Genomic DNA, 18,296 nt, shown 5'->3' with positions numbered 1-18,296 from the left:
AACAAAGGCTTTGAATTCTTTTTTTTAGTCTTTTTTTTTTATATATGTTGTAGTGTCTATTAAATCTTTTTTTTTTAAAAAAAAAATTCTATTTTGATAACTTTTTTTTTACTAAATTTTCTTATTAGATTGCTGAATTTATATTCATATTTTGTAATATGGCTTTCTCAAAATGTCGTTTCTTCTTCCCATAAGTCTTGGCTTGTGAAACGTCATCTTTGTATCTGAATATGGAATTTCTCTTTTAAAGGTGTATCACATTTTTAAACTTTAATGTTCATTTTTTTTTATTAATGATTTTTCTGGTTTTACTATTTTAGTTTTTTTTTGACTTGTCTGATATGTGTGTGTATGTGTATGTATATATATATATATATGTAGGTATATATATATATATATATATATATTTTTTTTTTGCAACTCTATATTTTAATTAGGGTGTTATATAGTTTTTTCTTAAAAAAAAATTTTCTTATGGAGCTGCCATCTTGAAATGGGGGTAATATTAGTATTAGTTTATGCGCCTGCCGCTTGGCTTTCTTTCAAAGGGTGGGGGGAGGGGGGAGGGATCTTTTTTCATGCTTTTGCTTTTTATTTTTTTGCTTTTAGTTTATGGGCTGACTTTAAATTGTTAATATTGTTGAGGTGTCAGGATCTCCGGTTGCTCCTGAATCAATTTTCCTTCTTCCTAAATTGTGGGTTATGTGTCTTTTTAACCTTTTATGATACACACAATTAATATTGGTATGATGGATAAATCTATTAACTTTATCTCGTGGAATACTAATGGTTTAAATCATCCGATTAAACGTAAAAAAATATTTAAAGTATTCCATAGATTGAACGCTAATATTATTTTTGCACAGGAGACCCATATTAGGAGGGAGGATAATCAACGTTTTTTTAGGTTCTGGAAAGGACAACAATTTCACTCAAATTGTACCGCTAAAATTAGGGGTGTGTCTATTTTTATAGACGCCTCAATTTCGTTTACACATTATGAAATTATTTCTGATCCACAGGGTAGATTTTTGTTGATAACTGGTTCACTTTTTAATCGGAAAGTTGTTTTAGTTAATATTTATGCTCCAAACTTTGATTGTCCTGAATTTTTTAAACGTTTATTTACTTCTCTTCCTAATTTGAATGAATATATGTTGATTATGGGTGGAGACTTTAATTGTTGTTTGAATCCTTCGATGGATAGATCTAAACCTATTCGAACTCTTCCGAATAGATCAGCTTTACTTATTAATTCTTTTATGGTTGATTCTGGAATTACTGAAATATGGCGGTTTTTGAACCCTAAAGATAAAGAATTTTCATTTTTTTCACATGTATATCATAGTTATTCTAGAATTGATTATTTCCTTATTGATCATCGTTTATTAACAGATGTTATTGATTGTAAATACGATTCTATTGCTATTTCGGATCATGCGCCTTTGAAGTTATCTATTAAGATTCCGGACTCTTCTATCAATACTAGATCTTGGAGACTTAATGCTACTTTGCTTCAAGATCCAGAATTTATTACCTTCATAAAACAACAAATTGACTTATTTTTTTCAACAAACTATAATGAAGAGATTGACAAAGGAATACTTTGGGACTCTTTCAAGGCTTTTATTCGTGGACAAATTATTTCATATTCCGCTGGTAAAAGAAAACAAAGATATTCAGATATAGCTTTATTGGTGGATAAAATTAAAGAAATTGATAAGATTTATTCCGTTACTCCTACCAAAGAACTTTATAAGAAGAGAGTTGAGCTTCAAATGGAACATAGTTTATTATTATCTTCTTCAATTGAGAATCAATTAATTAAGACTAGGGCTCAATTTTATATTCATAGTGATCGAACTGGTAAATTGTTAGCTAATCAATTAAAAGCTATTTCGACTAAGCGACAAATTATTAAAATTCGTAAACAAGACGGTAATTTAACTACTGATTATAAAGAAATCAATAACACTTTTCAAGATTTTTATAAATCTTTATATCAATCAGAATTTGACGGTGACCGGTTTACGATGGATAATTTTTTTAATAACTTGAATATTCCTAAACTGATAGATGAAGATTGTAGCTTGCTTGATGCTCCTATTTCTATGGATGAAATAAGAGAGGCTATCTCATCAATGAATTCAGGGAAAGCTCCTGGTCCTGATGGTTTTATTGTAGAATTTTTTAAAACTTTTTCTTTATTGCTTTCTCCTTGGCTATGTGAAATCTTTAATGATGCGTTTGTTAAGAAGAGATTACCTCAATCGTTTTATGAAGCTACTATCTCTCTAATTCTTAAAAAAGATAAAGATCCTACTTTATGTGCATCTTATCGCCCTATATCATTATTAAATGTAGACTCTAAGATTCTTACAAAAATTTTAGCCATTAGATTAGAAAAGGTATTACCACAGATTATTTCAGAAGATCAAACTGGTTTTATTAGGAATCGGTATTCCTTTTTTAATATTAGAAAATTGATTAACATAATTTATACTTCATCACCTACAACCCCAGAATGTGTTATCTCATTAGATGCTGAAAAAGCCTTTGATAGAGTTGAATGGACATATTTATTTAATGCATTGAGAAACTTTAATTTTAGTCCTAATTTTATATCATGGATTAAATTAATATATTATAAACCTGTTGCTTCTGTTCTTACAAATAACTATAGATCCTCTTTTTTTCAATTATCTCGTGGTACGAGACAAGGTTGTCCTTTAAGTCCTTTATTATTTAATATTGCATTAGAACCTTTAGCTATTGCTATTCGTGAGTCTCCTAATATTTTTGGTATTACCCGTAATGAGAAATTATACAAATTATCGCTTTATGCTGATGATTTGTTGTTATATATTTCTAATCCTAGTAGGTCTATTCCTGCTATTTTATCCTTGTTGGCTCAATTTGGTAGCTTTTCTGGTTATAAGTTAAACTTAGATAAGAGTGAGTTATTCCCTTTAAACGTGCAAACTTTATTGAGTGATAGGATGCCATTTAAAGTTGTTACTGATAACTTTATCTATTTAGGTATAAAAATCACCAAGAAATATAAAGATTTATTTGGACTGAATTTTTTACCTATGCTTCATCAAATTCAGCAACTTACTACAAGATGGTCTCCCTTATTTTTATCATTAGTTGGTCGGATTAATGCTATTAAAATGATGATTTTACCGAAATTTTTATATTTATTCCAAGCTTTACCAATTTTTATTCCTAAATCTTTTTTTGATAATATTGATTCAAAAATTTCCTCATTTGTGTGGCAAAATAAAAATCCTAGGTTAAGCAAAAGGCAATTACAAAAGTCTAAAAAAGATGGTGGTCTAGCTTTACCTAACTTTAGATTTTATTATTGGGCGAATAATATTCGTAACCTAATGTACTGGAAACTAGATTTGGATTCACCTGTGTGCCCACAGTGGGTAAATTTGGAATGTAGTGAGGTTAAGGGATATTCTATATTTTCCGTTCTTGGTTCTTTTCTTCCTATTGATTTAGCCAAATTCAATAAACAGATATCTAACCCTGTTGTTAAACATACACTACGAATTTGGTTTCAATTTCGCAAATTCTTTAATCTGAAAAACTTTGCTCTGGACAGCCCTATTTTATGTAATTTTTTTTTTAAACCTTCATTGACAGATCAAGCTTTTAGTATATGGAAAAGGAAAGGTATAAAATGTTTTCGTGATCTTTTTTTTGAAGGTACTTTGATGTCTTTTGATCAACTATCCAACAAATTTGAATTACCTAAATCTAATTTTTTTAGATACTTACAAATTAGAAATTTCTTACATAAAATTCTTCCATCTTTTCCTAATTCAACTCCATCGGATTTTTCAGATTTGATTTTTACTTTTAATCCTTGTCAGAAGGGATTAGTAGCTTTTATTTATAACATGATTATGAAGATACAGCCAGAAATATCGGATAGAATTAGACAAGAATGGGAAAAAGAACTTCGATGTAATATATCAACAGATAAATGGGAAAAAATTTTACAAATGGTTAATTCCTCCTCTATTTGTGCTAAACATGCTTTAATACAATTTAAAATTGTACATAGAGCTTATATGTCAAAAGATAAGCTTGCCCGATTTTATTCGCATATTAATCCTCAATGTGACAGATGTCACTTAGAAGTGGCTTCATTGACTCACATGTTTTGGACATGTCCCACTTTACATAACTATTGGAAGGACATTTTTGATGTCATTTCCTCAGTATGGAATATCGATTTACAACCCCATTTTATTACTGCAATTTTCGGTATACCAAATGAAGATGGCAATCAGCTTTCCCCTTCAATCAGACGAATGATTGCCTTTGTAACATTAATGGCCAGAAGGTCTATATTACAAAACTGGAAAGAAGTAAATCCTCCTACTACATTTCAGTGGTTCTCCCAAACTATTTCTTATTTGAGTTTGGAAAAAATCAGAAGCACTGTCTTTGATTCTTCAATTAAATTTGAAGAAACCTGGGGACCATTTATTCGACACTTTCATATGAATTAATTTGGCCTATTTCAGATCCTTTTCTCTACTTATCCTTGTTCAGGTATGGAGTTCCGGAGTTCTTTTCTTGACACCTTCATATATTTATAAAGTACTATTATTGCCCATGTTAGTTATAGTTTAGTATTTTTTTTTCAATATATATTTTTTCTCATATATAATCTCATTTTTTTTTCTTTTTTTGATGATTATTTTTGTTTTCTTTTTCATATATATTTATATAGACTTGATTGATTTATGTACCTTTTGTTGATGGATGTTTTAATAGGATATTATTATCCTATTACTAATGTAATCTCAAGTTTATTGAATCTGTAATCTATTCATTATTATGTGTTGTTTTTTTTTATATATGAAATTTAATAAAAAGATTGAAAAAGAAAGAAAGAACCTCCCTGCTCCTGTACTCAAATCCTTTTGCTATGAATGCCAACATATCATTTGCCTTTTTCACCGCCTGCTGTACCTGCATGCCCACCTTCAATGACTGGTGTACAATGACACCAAGGTCTTGTTGCACCTCCCCTTTTCCTAATCGGCCACCGTTCAGATAATAATCTGTTTTCCTGTTCTTGCAACCAAAGTGGATAACCTCACATTTATCCACATTAAATTGCATCTGCCATGAATTTGTCCACTCACCTAATCTATCCAAGTCACCCTGCATCCTCTTAGCATCCTCCTCACAGCTAACACCGCCACCCAGCTTCGTGTCATCTGCAAACTTGGAGATGTTGCATTTAATTCCCTCATCTAAATCATTAATATATATTGTAAACAACTGGGGTCACAACACTGAGCCTTGCGGTACCCCAATAGTCACTGCCTGCCATTCTGAAAAGGTCCCATTTACTCCTATTCTTTGCTTCCTGTGTGCCAACCAATTCTCTATCCACATCAATACCATACCCCCAATACCGTGTGCTTTAAGTTTGTACACTAATCTCCTGTGTGGGACCTTGTCAAAAGCCTTTTGAAAGTTTAAATATACCACATCCACTGGCTCTCCCCTATCCACTCTACTAGTTACATCTTCAAAAAATTCTATAAGATTCGTCAGACATGATTTTCCTTTCACAAATCCATGCTGACTTTGTCCGATGATTTCACCTCTTTCCAAATGTGCTGTTATCATACCTTTGATAACTGACTCAAGCATTTTCTTCACTACCGATGTCAGACTCACCTGTCTATAATTCCCCGGTTTTTCTCTCCCTCCTTTTTTAAAAAGTGGGGTTACATTAGCCACCCTCCGATCCTCAGGAACTAATCCAGAATCTAAGGAGTTTTGAAAAATTATCACTAATGCATCCACTATTTCTTGGGCTACTTCCTTAAGCACTCTGGGATGCAGACCATCTGGCCCTGGGGATTTATCTGCCTTTAATCCCTTCAATTTACCTAACACCACTTTCCTACTAACATGTATTTCCCTCAGTTCCTCCATCTCACTAGACCCTCGGTCCCTTACTATTTCCTGAAGATTATTTATGTCCTCCTAAGCGAAGACAGAACCAAAGTAGTTATTCAATTGGTCTGCCATGTCTTTGTTCCCTATGATCAATTCACCTGTTTCTGACTGTAAAGGGCCTACATTTGTCTTGACCAATATTTTTCTTTTCACATATCTATAAAGCTTTTACAGTCAGTTTTTGTGTTCCCTGCCAGCTTTCTCTCATAATCTTTTTTCCCTTTCCTAATTAAGCCCTTTGTCCTCCTCTGCTGGTCTCTGAATTTCTCTCAGTCCTCAGGTGTGCTGCTTTTTTTTTGCTAATTTATATGTTTCTTCTTTGGACTTGATACTATCCCTAATTTCTCTTGTCAGCCATGGGTGCACTACCTTCCCTGGCTTATTCTTTTGCCATACTGGGATGAACAATTGTTGTAGTTCATCCATGCGACCTTTAAATGCTTGCCATTGCATATCCACTGTCAACCCTTTAAGTATCATTTGCCAGTCTATATTAGCTAACTTTATGTACTGCAGCTGACTGCTTTGGTAAATGTCAATAGGGGTAAAGGCTTTAGTGAGCTCAAGAAAGGCTGTTTCCTCTTGCTAAAGACTTTGGTTCTACTACCACGACTATTAACTATTTAGCGTTCTCTTCAGATAACTTTTCCTCAGCTGTATTTGCTTTATGATGGCGTGCAAGCCATGATCTTAACAGTTCTACAGATACATCAATTCATGTTGTTAAATAAGTCTGTATCATTGTCATAATACTTTGTTTAGGTTTGCTTCTGCACTGTGCTTCCCCTTCAACAGACTTCACATGTGAATGACACCTCTGTTATGCCTTTATGGTCATGTAGGCTCTATTTTAATAGTGGTACCATACTGCTTTTCAAAGGAACTTCAATATTTTTAAATACCTGTGTGATTTGAGCTTATCTTTGAATAACAGCAGAAGTAAAGTCTAAGTTGGAGGTTGGAATGTAGGCTAAGTGTGTGACCAGAAGTGCGAGCCAAGAATGGGGTGTAAGCATGTCAGGCAGAGTGGGGGGTGGGCTGCTGGATGTGTGGCCACATCCAGGGCCAAGTACCTGGGCCAATCAGAACATAGAACAAAGAAATCTACAGCACATTACAGGCCCTTTGGCCCACAATATTGTGCCGACCATGTAACCTATTCTAGAAACTGCCTAGTATTTCCCTACCACATAGCTCTCCATTTTTCTAAGCTCCATGTACATATCTCAGAGTCTCTTAAAATACTCTTTTGTGCCCCCCCCCCCTTTACCACTGACCATCGCTGGCAGTGCATTCCATGCACCCACCACTCTCCCTGTGAAAAAGCTACCTCTGACATCCTCCCTGTACCTACTTCCAAGCACTTTAAAACTATACCCATTCTAGTTACCCATTTCAGGCCTGGGAAAAACCCTCTGGCTATCCACATGATCAATGCCTCTCATCATCTTATACACTTCTATCAGGTCACCTCTCTTCCTTCATTGCTTGGAGAAAAGGCCAAGTTCACTCAGATTCAAGATTCAAAAGCTTTGTTGTCATTCCAACCATACATCAGCTCTGCAGGGCAGAATAAGACAGCATTTCCCTGGGGCAAGTGCAATCATAACATAACAAACCCAACAATAAATAGTAAAACACATGAGCCACATGTCGGTTAAAATCGAGTTGTAAGTGTCCAGTGCAAGTTAAAAGTGTCCAAAGCAGACTCAGGTAGAGCAGCTATTTAGCAGTCTGACTGCCCGTGGGGGGAAGCTGTTTAGTAGCCTTGTGGTTTTTGTTTTGATGCTCCTGATGGCAGAAGAGCAAACAGTTTATGGAGAGGGTGTGAGGGGTCTTTAATGATGTACTGTGTCTTCTGGAGGCATTGACTCTGAAAGAGGTCTTGGACAGAAGGTAGGGAGACCCCAATAACCTTCTCTGCTCCCCAACCACCCTCTGTAAGGCTTTTTTGTCAGCAGCACTGCAGCTGGAGAACCAGGTTGTGATGCAAAAGGTCAGCACACTCTCAACCACGTCTCTGTAGAATGCAGTTAAGGTGTTAGTGGGGAGTGATGCTTGTTTAAGTTTCCTCAGAAAGTGCAATCTCTGCTGTGCCCGTTTCACAATCCCAGTGGTGTTCCTGGACCAGGTGAGATTGTCCGAGTCTGCACCCCAAGGAACTTGATGTTTTCCACTCTCTCCACTGTGGAGCCGCTGATGCTGAGCTTATTCTCAGCCTATTCTCAGAAGACAAGCTTCCCAATCCAGGCAACAATCCAGTCTCCTCTGCACTCTTTCTCTACTACCTACATCCTGTATTGAGGTGACCAGAGCAGAACACAGTTCTCTAAGTGGAGTCTAAATAAGGTCTTGTACAGCAATAATATTAGCTCAGGGCTCTTGAACTCAGTCTCAGAGTTGATGAAGGCCTTCATAACACTGTCAACCTGCATAGCAGTCTTGAGTCTCCTATTGACACTGAACCCAAGATCTCTCTGATCCTCTGCACTGCCAAGAGTGTTACCATTAATATTATATTCTATCTTCAAATTTGTCCTACCAAAATGAACCACTTCACCCTTATCTGGGTTGGTCTCCATCAGCCACTTCTTAGCCCAGTTCTGCATCCTATCAAAGTTGTTTTGTAACCTCTGACAATGCTCCAGGCTATCAAAAACATCCCCAAATTTTGTGTCATCAGCAAACTTGCTAATCCACCCTTCTACTTCCTCATGAAGTAATTTATTAAAATCACAAAGAGAATGGGTCCCAGAACAGATCCCCGCGGAACACCACTGGTCACCAATCTCTATGCAGAATACGGACCATCTACAATCACCCTTTTGCCCTCTGTGGGCAAGCCAATTCTGGATCCACAAAGCAAGGTCTCCTTGGATCCCATGCCTCCTTACTTTCTGAATGACCCTTGCATGGGGAGCCTTAACAAATGCCTTGCTATATATCTATATACACTACATCCACGGCTCTACCTTCATCAATGTGTTTTGTTGCATCCTCAAAGAATTCAATCAGACCCATAAAGTACGACCTACCCTTAACAAAACCATGCTGACTATCTCTAATCAGATTATGTCTCTCCAAATGCTCATAAATTATGCCTGTCAGGAGTTAGTCCAACATGTTGCCCACTACTGAAGTAAGAGTAAATACGAGGAAATCTGCAGATGCAGGAAATTCAAGCAACACACACAAAATGCTGGTGGAACGCAGCAGGCCAGGCAGCATCTATAGGGAGAAGTACTGTCGACATTTTGGGCCAGGAGTCTCAGTCCGAAATGTTGACAGTGCTTCTCCCTATAGATGCTGCCTGGCCTGCTGCGTTCCACCAGCATTTTGACTGAAGTAAGAGTCTCTGGTCTATAATTTTCTGGGTTATCTCTACTCCCTTTCTTGAACAAGGGAACAAGATTTGCAACCCTCCAATCCTCCGGTACTTCTCCCATCCCTATTGATGATGTAAAGATCATTACCAGAGGCTCAGCAACCTCCTCCCTCGCTTCTCACAATATATCTCATCTGGACCTGGTGACTTATCTAACTTAATGCTTTTCAAAAGCTCCAGCACATCTTCTTTCTTAATGTCTAAATGCCCAAGTGTTTCAATCTGCTGTAAGTTAACTCCACAATTGCCAAGGTCCTTTTCCCAGCTGAATACTAAAGCAAAATATTCATTAAGTACCTCCACTACCTCATCTGACTTCATGCACACATTTCCACTGTTGCACTTGATTGGTCCTATTCTCACATGGCTTATCCTCTTGCTCTTTACATACTTGTAGAATGCCTTGGGGTTTTACTTAATCCTGTTCACCAAGGCCTTCTCATGGCTGCTTCTGGATCTCCTAATTTCATTCTTAAGCTTCTTCCTGGCAATCTTGTAATTTTCTAGATCTCTAATAGTACCTAATTTCTCGAACCTTTCGTAAACTTTTCTTCTTATTAGATTTTTTACATCCTTTGTACACCATGGTTCCTTTACTCTACCATCCTTTACCTGCCTCAATGGAACATACCTAAGCAGAACAGCATGCAAATGTTCCCTGAACATTTGCTACATTTCTGCTGTGCATTTTCCTGAAAACATCTGCTCCTAATTAATGCTCCCAAGTTTCTGCCTGATAGCATCTTATTTCCCCCATCCCTATTAAGTGTTTCCTTCTGGTCCTATCCCTCTCCAGCACTATGGTAAAGGAGATAGAGTTGTGATCACTACCTCCTAAATGCTTTCTCACCGAGAGATCAGGCACTTGTCCAGGTTCGTTTTCCAATATCAGATCAAGTGTAACCTCTTCTCTAGTTGATTTATCTACATATTGCGTCAGGAAAACTTATTGAACACACTGAACAAACTCCACACCGTCCAAATCCTTTGATCTAAGGAGATGCCAGTCAATATTATGTAAGTTAAAATCACCTATCACAGCAGCCCTTTTGTTATTGCACCGTTCAAGAATCTACCTCCCTATCTGCTCCTCAATGTCTCTGCTACTATTGGGAGGTCTATGAAAAACAGCCAATAGAGTTATTGCTCCCTTTTCTGCAGCCATGATACTATTCCTGATTAGCAATGCCATGCTCCCACCTCTTTTGCCTCCCACTTTGTCCTTTTGGAAACATCTAAAATGCAGCACACTCAGCAGCCATTCATGCCCCTGAGACATCTCAGTCTCTGCTATGGCCACTACGTCATAGTTCTATGTACTGATCCATGCTCTAAGTTCATCTACTTTGTTTTTGATACTTCTTGCATTAAAATAGACAAATCTCAAACTATCAGGCTTAATGCGTTTTTGGTCTATCATCTGCCTATCCTTCCTCACAAGCTCCCAACAAGTTGTCTCCACTTGTGCTCCAACCACCCCATCCTCTGCCTCTTCACTTCGGTCCCCCCCCCCCCCGCATGTCTAGTTTAAACTCTTCCTAACAGCATTGGCAAACCTCCCTCCCAGGATATAGGTTCCCCTCCAGTTTAGGTGCAACCCATCCCACTTCTACAGGTCACTCCTTACACCTTGGAGGTCCTGCTCATCAGCCTCCTTCCTAACTCCCTAAACTTACTCTAGCCCTCTTCTGCATTTGTCATTGGTACCAATATGTACCACGACCTCTAGCTGTTCACCCTCCCCTTCATGGATATTCTGCAAGTGCTCAGAGACATCTTGGACTCTAGCACCCAGGAGGCAACACTGTGTTCTGGCATCTCGCTGCTGCAGAATCTCCTATCTGTCCCCTCAACTATTGAGTTCCCTACAGCTATTGTTCTGCCTGACTTCACCCTACTCTTCTGAGACTCAGAGCTGACTGTATCCAAAGGGTAATAGCTGAGGATAATAGCCACAGTGGGACCCTGCACTAACTTCTTTCTCCCTTTACCTCTTTTGGTGTTCACTCATCTACACCCTGAATTCTACACTCTGGGTGTATCAATTGCTCTGCCTCTTGGATGATTCTTAATTCAGCCAACTCCAGCTCTAGCCCTTTAATGTGGTCTTTCAGGAGCTGGAGTTGGCTACACTTCCCGCAGGTGTAGTCATCAGAGAGACCATCAGGTTCCATGAATTCCCCGCATCCTACAGGCGGAGCATTCCACTGTCATATCTGTCATCCTGCGAACATTGCACTAAGGGGCAACCAAGACGAAATCAGCAATAACAACAAAAAAAGAATATCGTTGTTACCTGTTTCTTTGGCCTTGACCTTGTTGCGTCAAAGCCTCAAAGTTTCCACTCTGACTCTAGCCTCCACTCTGATGATGGCTGCTTTAATGATGGCTGTTCCACTTGACTGTTTCGCTCTACAATGGATTAAAAAATAAGAAACCCTCCTCTCCAGCAAGGAGAAAGAACTCATTGCTTTTGGTGGTGCTCCTTCTGCTGCTGCTGCCTCTGTGTAGTCAGAACCAGAAATGTGGTCAGGTTAAGGCGCAATGTCCATTCAACACTGCTGTTTGGGGCTTGGAATGTCAGGGCATCTCATGGACAGCTGGAACATCTACATCACATTGTACAATTCTAAGTTTAAATATGTCAAATGAAGTTTTAAATATTAGTTGACCACATTGCTGATTTGCTACATGTTTACATATAAACATTTGAGAGCTTGTATGTTTTTCCTATAAACACTAGATCTCTAAAAGTGCTATTTATGATGACAATGGAGATATAGATATGATTAGGGTATTGGCATTTTTCTTATGGAATGGTACAATATATGTTTAAGCAATTATCCAGCAATTATTGCAGAGGAATTTATATTCAAGTAAACCTGGAATTAAAATAAAACTCATCTTTGTAACAATTATGCTAAAATTACTGATGATGAATTTCATAACAACTCAGCTGGTTTGCTAATGGCCTTCAGAGAAGGAAGTCTGTCATCCTTGCCTGTATTGACCTGTTGCTAACAGCAGACTCAGTAATGCTGTTGGCTCCAGTTGCCCCTCCAGTTTCGGAGAAATCGGAAACAGATGATAAAGGGTATTTCTTTTTCTCTATGGTACTGTGCAATGTATTGAACCTGTCAAAGATTACTTGGTGCCTTGTCATAACACTGGTATTTCTGAAAGAAACAAGTTCAAGCTCTCATGATATTGATCTTGATCTAGGCATTAGAACATTTTCCCTGGGACCAAATAGCTCTTTTCATAATCATAATGCAGCATTTGTTTGGTAAGGAGCACAAAGGGCATACATTTGCTTCATGATATGTTCCAGAAGAACAGAGGGATCAGCATGACCATAAGAAAACTTGGAACTCCATCAACTAAAAATGATAATCAAGGGTTCTTCTCAGATTTGACTGTCCTCATAATTACATTTGATACACAATGAAATGCAAATCATGATCCGCAACCACAGTTCCACTACAGCCCAATCCCAATACACGTTAGGCTTAAGCCCAAATCTTTACATTGCTCCTCAGTTCAGCCTTTTTTGCAACTGTACTTTATCTTCTGAAATGAAGCTAATCTACATAATAAGTGGGTCACCTTCAGAATCAAAATCACTCCATGTTTAATCGTTCCGTTTCAGATACTTATGGAATTATTGTTGATTCCTTCACCGCAATATTCGAGAGGGTGAATCTTGCATTAAGCATCCAAAAGATGAAAGTCCCTCACAAACTGGTACCATCATGCATCACAAACAAAGAATTGGAATCTCTCTGGTCTGGGAAGTCCAAGTACAATCAGCAGAAACAACCCATCCATTTGCCTTCTTAATTCCAATCATTACAGCTGTAGCAAAATCAGAAGATCCAACATAAGATTCATTAATTGCCCAGAACCCATGAAAATAAAGTAGAAAGAGATTGAGTGGCTGCTTCTGAAATAGAAGAGCTTGTTAAGCATTCAGAAGTAATGTGTCAATTACAGTATTTATAGTTCACATGCCTCTTCAGCTTAAATGCAATCAGTGATGCTCTCTTGATTACATTTTGGAACATATGTTATTTCTAATTCCAAAAACAGGGTCAAATATAATTTTATGAATACTTATTTCATTAAATTTATTTGACATGATGCCTTTTTTTATCCATTTCTTTAATTTTCTGAAATTTGGACTTAAGATTTGATATTTTTATCCTTGTTATCTGATGTCAGACTTTGAAATCTGAGTAACTGCAGCATGCATTATTCCTATGATACAGCTATTTTATTTCCTCAACCACTCTTCTTACCCCATTCTTTCCCTTGCAAACATATCCATCATCTCCAAGCCACTCACAACTGCAAGCCATGTCATTTGTAAGGCTTTTGCTTCATGCAGGTTCTTTTTCACTTCAGTTCTCTATGTGCTTAAGATCTTTTCTAATTCTGGAACAGTTGTTCTGCTCAGTCTGTTTCCTATAAACTGTTATTCATTACACTACCTTACATGTTACTTTACTGTGACATTTAATCTAAACTATACTTTACTGACGTGTTGCACAGATTTTGCATTATATTCTTATTTTCCAGGAGATGCAGAAGTTGCAGCCAAGTTTGCTTTACAGTTGATTGAGATGGGAGCGGATGTAAAAATTCGAAGCCGTTGGACTAACATGAATGCATTGCATTATGCTGCATATTTTGACGTTCCTGAACTAATAAGAATAATTTTGAAGGGCGCAAATGCTGGAGGTAAATCATTTTAAACTTTGTGGAAGATGCATTGGTGTTGTTTTGAGAATACTGTGAAACTAGTAAATTCTAGCCAGTAGCATGTTTTTTTTTTAGAGTTGTTCCTTACAAACTGGTGACTGTGTGCACTAAATGAGATTGAGGGTCATTATCTAATCAGATGAATAATATTAAGAATATTGGTAATAATAATAATAAGCAAGTGCAACAACAAAACTTGGCTGTCATATATAGGATTGGTATAATTGATTTAGTTCTTAATGGCACTGGTAGATGACAAATGAGCATATTGGCTACACTGTAGTTTAATGCATGCACAACCTTCTGCTTCATGTTGTGAATTTGATCCACCCCAAAGGAGATGTTGGTATCATAGTTTGAATCACATCTCCTTTCACCCACTCAGATGATGTTTGGAATTGAATTATGTCAGAGCATTTCTGGTTTTAGGGTCTGAATCATGCTGCATTGCCTTTTGAAGATTGTGTTTTGAATAACCTTCACAGCCATTGTTGGTACACCCCAAAGCACTTTTTTTCGGATCTAGATACTAACAGTAGGATGATAGGAATATTGGTGGCAGGTGTTTTTAATATGTATAATCCAGTATCTCTGAGCACATTAGTATAGATCTGCCATATATCATTCGATTTTGTGAACTGGGTTTAAATGTCTCCAAAATAGTCACTTTCCTCATGCTTATTGCCTATTTGGAGCTATTCATCTTTTTCACAAAAAAAGTCATGCAAAATATTCATTATTAGCATTAATCCAAAATATTGTCGTATGAAAATCTATGTGAAGAATCCATTTTGTATTTCATCATGAAATTACATTTCCTTTTCAAACCACAAAATAATTGTGGGAAGAAAAGTATGCTTTATGAATTTGTGATATTCAGTTGCAATATTAGAATGTTTGGTGATGTCTGACCTCATGCTTACAAAAGGTGAAGAATAGTAAATACTTTTCAGGTTCATGATAATAATATCTTGAAGACAAAAAAAATTAAAAAATACTCACCTGATGTTGATCTGATAATTTTGTTTGATTGAAACATAATTTGATCATTTGTTTTGTACCTGTTATTGTCAGAAGTAGATGCCACCTGCAGTGACTTCAATTTTGGAACACCTTTACACATAGCAGCATCAAATCTTTGTTTGTCAGCTGTGAAGTGTTTATTGGAACATGGAGCCAACCCTGTATTTCGGGTAAGAAACTGGTATTTTAGAATTCAAGTAACCACTCTTTAGACATGTTAGTAATACACAAATTATCTTGTGGAAATATAACTACTATGTTTTAGAGAGTATTGAGAAATTAACTAGTCTCTTAGAGATTAGTCTTTTTATGAAGTAATTATTAGGAACACAAAAAATGGGATGGGGATGCCAATGGCAGCAGAATTTATTATGTAAACCACTTCAAACCTCAAGCAAAATGTTTATGAAAAGGGTGAAGAAAATTGTAATACTGATAAAGTTGTCAGCAAGTGATAAAGTAACATTGTGGACAGGGAATAAAGGAAAACTTCTTTTAATGTCATATAATTGAACTTCATGGAGCAATTACATAGTTTATGGCAATGGGGTAATAATGCTGTTTCTTTGCTATACACTCCATTGCTTTAATGAACATTATTTTTATCATTATTAAATGTATTATTATGAATGGAAAATTAAATACTTATAAGGCAAGTTTATGTGTGCATGAAAATAATAATTAGATATGAATTAGTAACATTTTAAAAGCTTAGTTGATTTTATGATTCAGAAATTGTCTATTGTTTCCTTTTATTTTTCTTTTCCTTATATTCTCTTTTATAAATGATTGAAGAGATGGAGCACAGTTAGCTTGCCAGAATTTATAGCTACTAATTGTTTAAAGAAATAGAAAAACTTGAAAAAATAACATTTGATTTTGTGTAACACTTGCGAAGCTCCAAAGAAAATTGGATAAATATAAGAAAGAAAAGATCAAGGGTATGAGAAAAAGAGTATTGGACTGACTGGATAATGTTGCCATGAGCTGGCTTAGGCTTGATAGGCCTTTTTCCATTCTGTTAGAATTCCACCTGTGGTACAACTCTAGCCAGTGGAAAGTTTTATCATTGATTCACCTTGACTTGAATTTTAATAAAGCTCACTAATACCCCTCTCATTCAACACTGCTTTGGCGACCAGGAAAGTCACTGAAGCAAATATAGCATTGATGGTATGAAAATAATCTAGACAAATATTATTAGCTACCTGAGAACATTTGGGTATTAATACATAAATAAATCAGAGTTTTGTGTTGAATTTGCTGGTACAATAATCTCTTTTGTTAGTATTTAGACTATTTAGTTTCTTATAAATCCCTCCCTTGTAACTTCCTGTATGTCCTCTGCTTAAATATTAAAATGAAGTGTATGTGTCTTTTTTCCCAATTAATTTAATGTTCTGAGAGTATTGATTTCCAGTGGAAAAGGAAGCACCCTTTCCCACACTGATCTTTAGTTTTGCTAGTTTTCTTGCATGTTTGTTTTATACCATATTGGGTCTACTAGGGTCTAACACAGTATGTTGATTTTTTTAAAAATTTAGTTTCCATTTGCTGATACTCCCCCAACAAGGTATTATCTCTGTTCTTTGGCATGTTCCAACAAGGACAGAATGACTAGGTTTTCTAACTATATTTCCAAGGCCTTTTAGTTCAATAAGCCTTCTCGCCCATTCATTAAAATCATGGTAGGTTTGATCTTCCATTCAGGTCCACTTTCTTGTCTGTCCTCTATAATTCTTAATCCTACTGTGAACCAAGTACCTTTGTCTTAGCCTTGAATATATTTAGTTATTCTGTGTCTGCACTTATTTGGAGTAGAGACATAACCCTCCATTTCTCTATTATCCGTGTGCCTGTCTGAGAGTTTCTTAAATGTCACTAATATATCTGCCTCTATCTCCACTCCCGGCAGTGTGCTCCATGCACCCAACACAGACTGTGCATGGGGGTGTGGGGAACAACAACTTACCTTTGATATTGTTCCTATACATTTCTCCAATCAGCTTGAAATGATGCCACCTCGTATTAGTCATTTCCGCCCTGGGAAAAAGTCTGTGGTCACAAGCATGAGAAAATCTGAAGATGCTGAAAATCGAGAGAAACACACACACATGATGCTGGAGAAACTCAGCAGGCCAGGCAGCATCAGGCTGCACCCTGATGAGTGGTCTTGGTCTGAAAAGTTGACTGTTTGCTCTTTTCCACTGCAGAATGGCCTGCTGAGTTCCACCAGCATTTTATGTTCTTTGCAAAAGTCTCTGGTTATCCACTTGATTTACACCTCTTATCAAGAAATATCTCATCTTCCTTCACTCCAAAGAGAAAAGCCCTAGCACTCAACCTATCCTTGTAAAGCTTGCTCTCTAATCTAGGTAGCATCTTGATAAATCTCCTCTGCACCTTTTCTAATGTTTCCACATCCTTCCTATAATGAGCCAAACAACCATAACTGAACATGTTTTTCCCCAAGTGTGGTCTAACCAGGATTTTATAGAGCTTCAACTTTACCTTGTTTGTGGCTCTTGAATTCAGTCTCCTCACTATGAAGGCCAATACACACACTTTCTTAACAACACGATCAAGTTGCATGGCAACCTTGTGGGATCTATGGATGTGGATCCAAGGTCCCTCTGTTCCTCCACGCTAATGGAAGAATCCTGCCATTAGCTCTGTAGTCTGCCTTCAAATTTGACCTTTTAAAGTGAATCACTTCAAACTTTTCATGGTTAAACTTCACCTGTTACTTCTCAGCCGAATTCTACGCCCTGTCAATGTCCTGTTGTAACCTATGATAATCTTCACTATCCACAATCACTATCACTATCTGCAAACTTACTGCTGTAACTCACCCTCCACTTCCTCACCCAACCATATATAAAAATCACAAGGAGCAGTGATCCCAGAACAAATCCTTGAAGAACACCTTTGCTCACTGACCTCCAAACAGAAAACACTGTATCTGCAATCACCTTCTAATCGCCTTCTATGGGCAAGCCAATCCTGAATCCACACAGCCAAGTTTACCTGGATCCCATGCCTGCTGACTTTCAAAATATCTTACTAAAATCCATATGCACCACATTGACTGCTTGGGTTTATGAGGAAAAAGCTGCACCACACA

At 36.9% G+C, this 18,296-nt stretch overlaps 1 protein-coding gene across 7 annotated transcripts in view; it reads left to right on the top strand.

Annotated features, from left to right (window-relative positions):
- Window positions 1-18,296, top strand: part of LOC132402718 (CAP-Gly domain-containing linker protein 4-like) — a 332,263-nt gene that overhangs the window by 60,808 nt on the left and 253,159 nt on the right. For 6 of the 7 annotated variants that reach the window (XM_059985681.1, XM_059985679.1, XM_059985685.1 and 3 more), the window contains exons 5-6: window positions 13,967-14,128; window positions 15,224-15,342. In XM_059985681.1, the coding sequence (XP_059841664.1) occupies window positions 13,967-14,128; window positions 15,224-15,342 (281 nt within the window). The remainder of the gene's footprint in view (window positions 1-13,966; window positions 14,129-15,223; window positions 15,343-18,296) is intronic. The other variant, XM_059985680.1, reaches the window with a different exon arrangement.

The sequence above is a fragment of the Hypanus sabinus genome, chromosome 12 (genome assembly GCF_030144855.1).
Source record: "Hypanus sabinus isolate sHypSab1 chromosome 12, sHypSab1.hap1, whole genome shotgun sequence".
Lineage (NCBI taxonomy): Eukaryota > Metazoa > Chordata > Chondrichthyes > Myliobatiformes > Dasyatidae > Hypanus > Hypanus sabinus.
The sequence above is the reverse complement of the archived record's forward strand: the minus strand, read 5'-3'. Positions and strand labels throughout refer to the sequence as shown.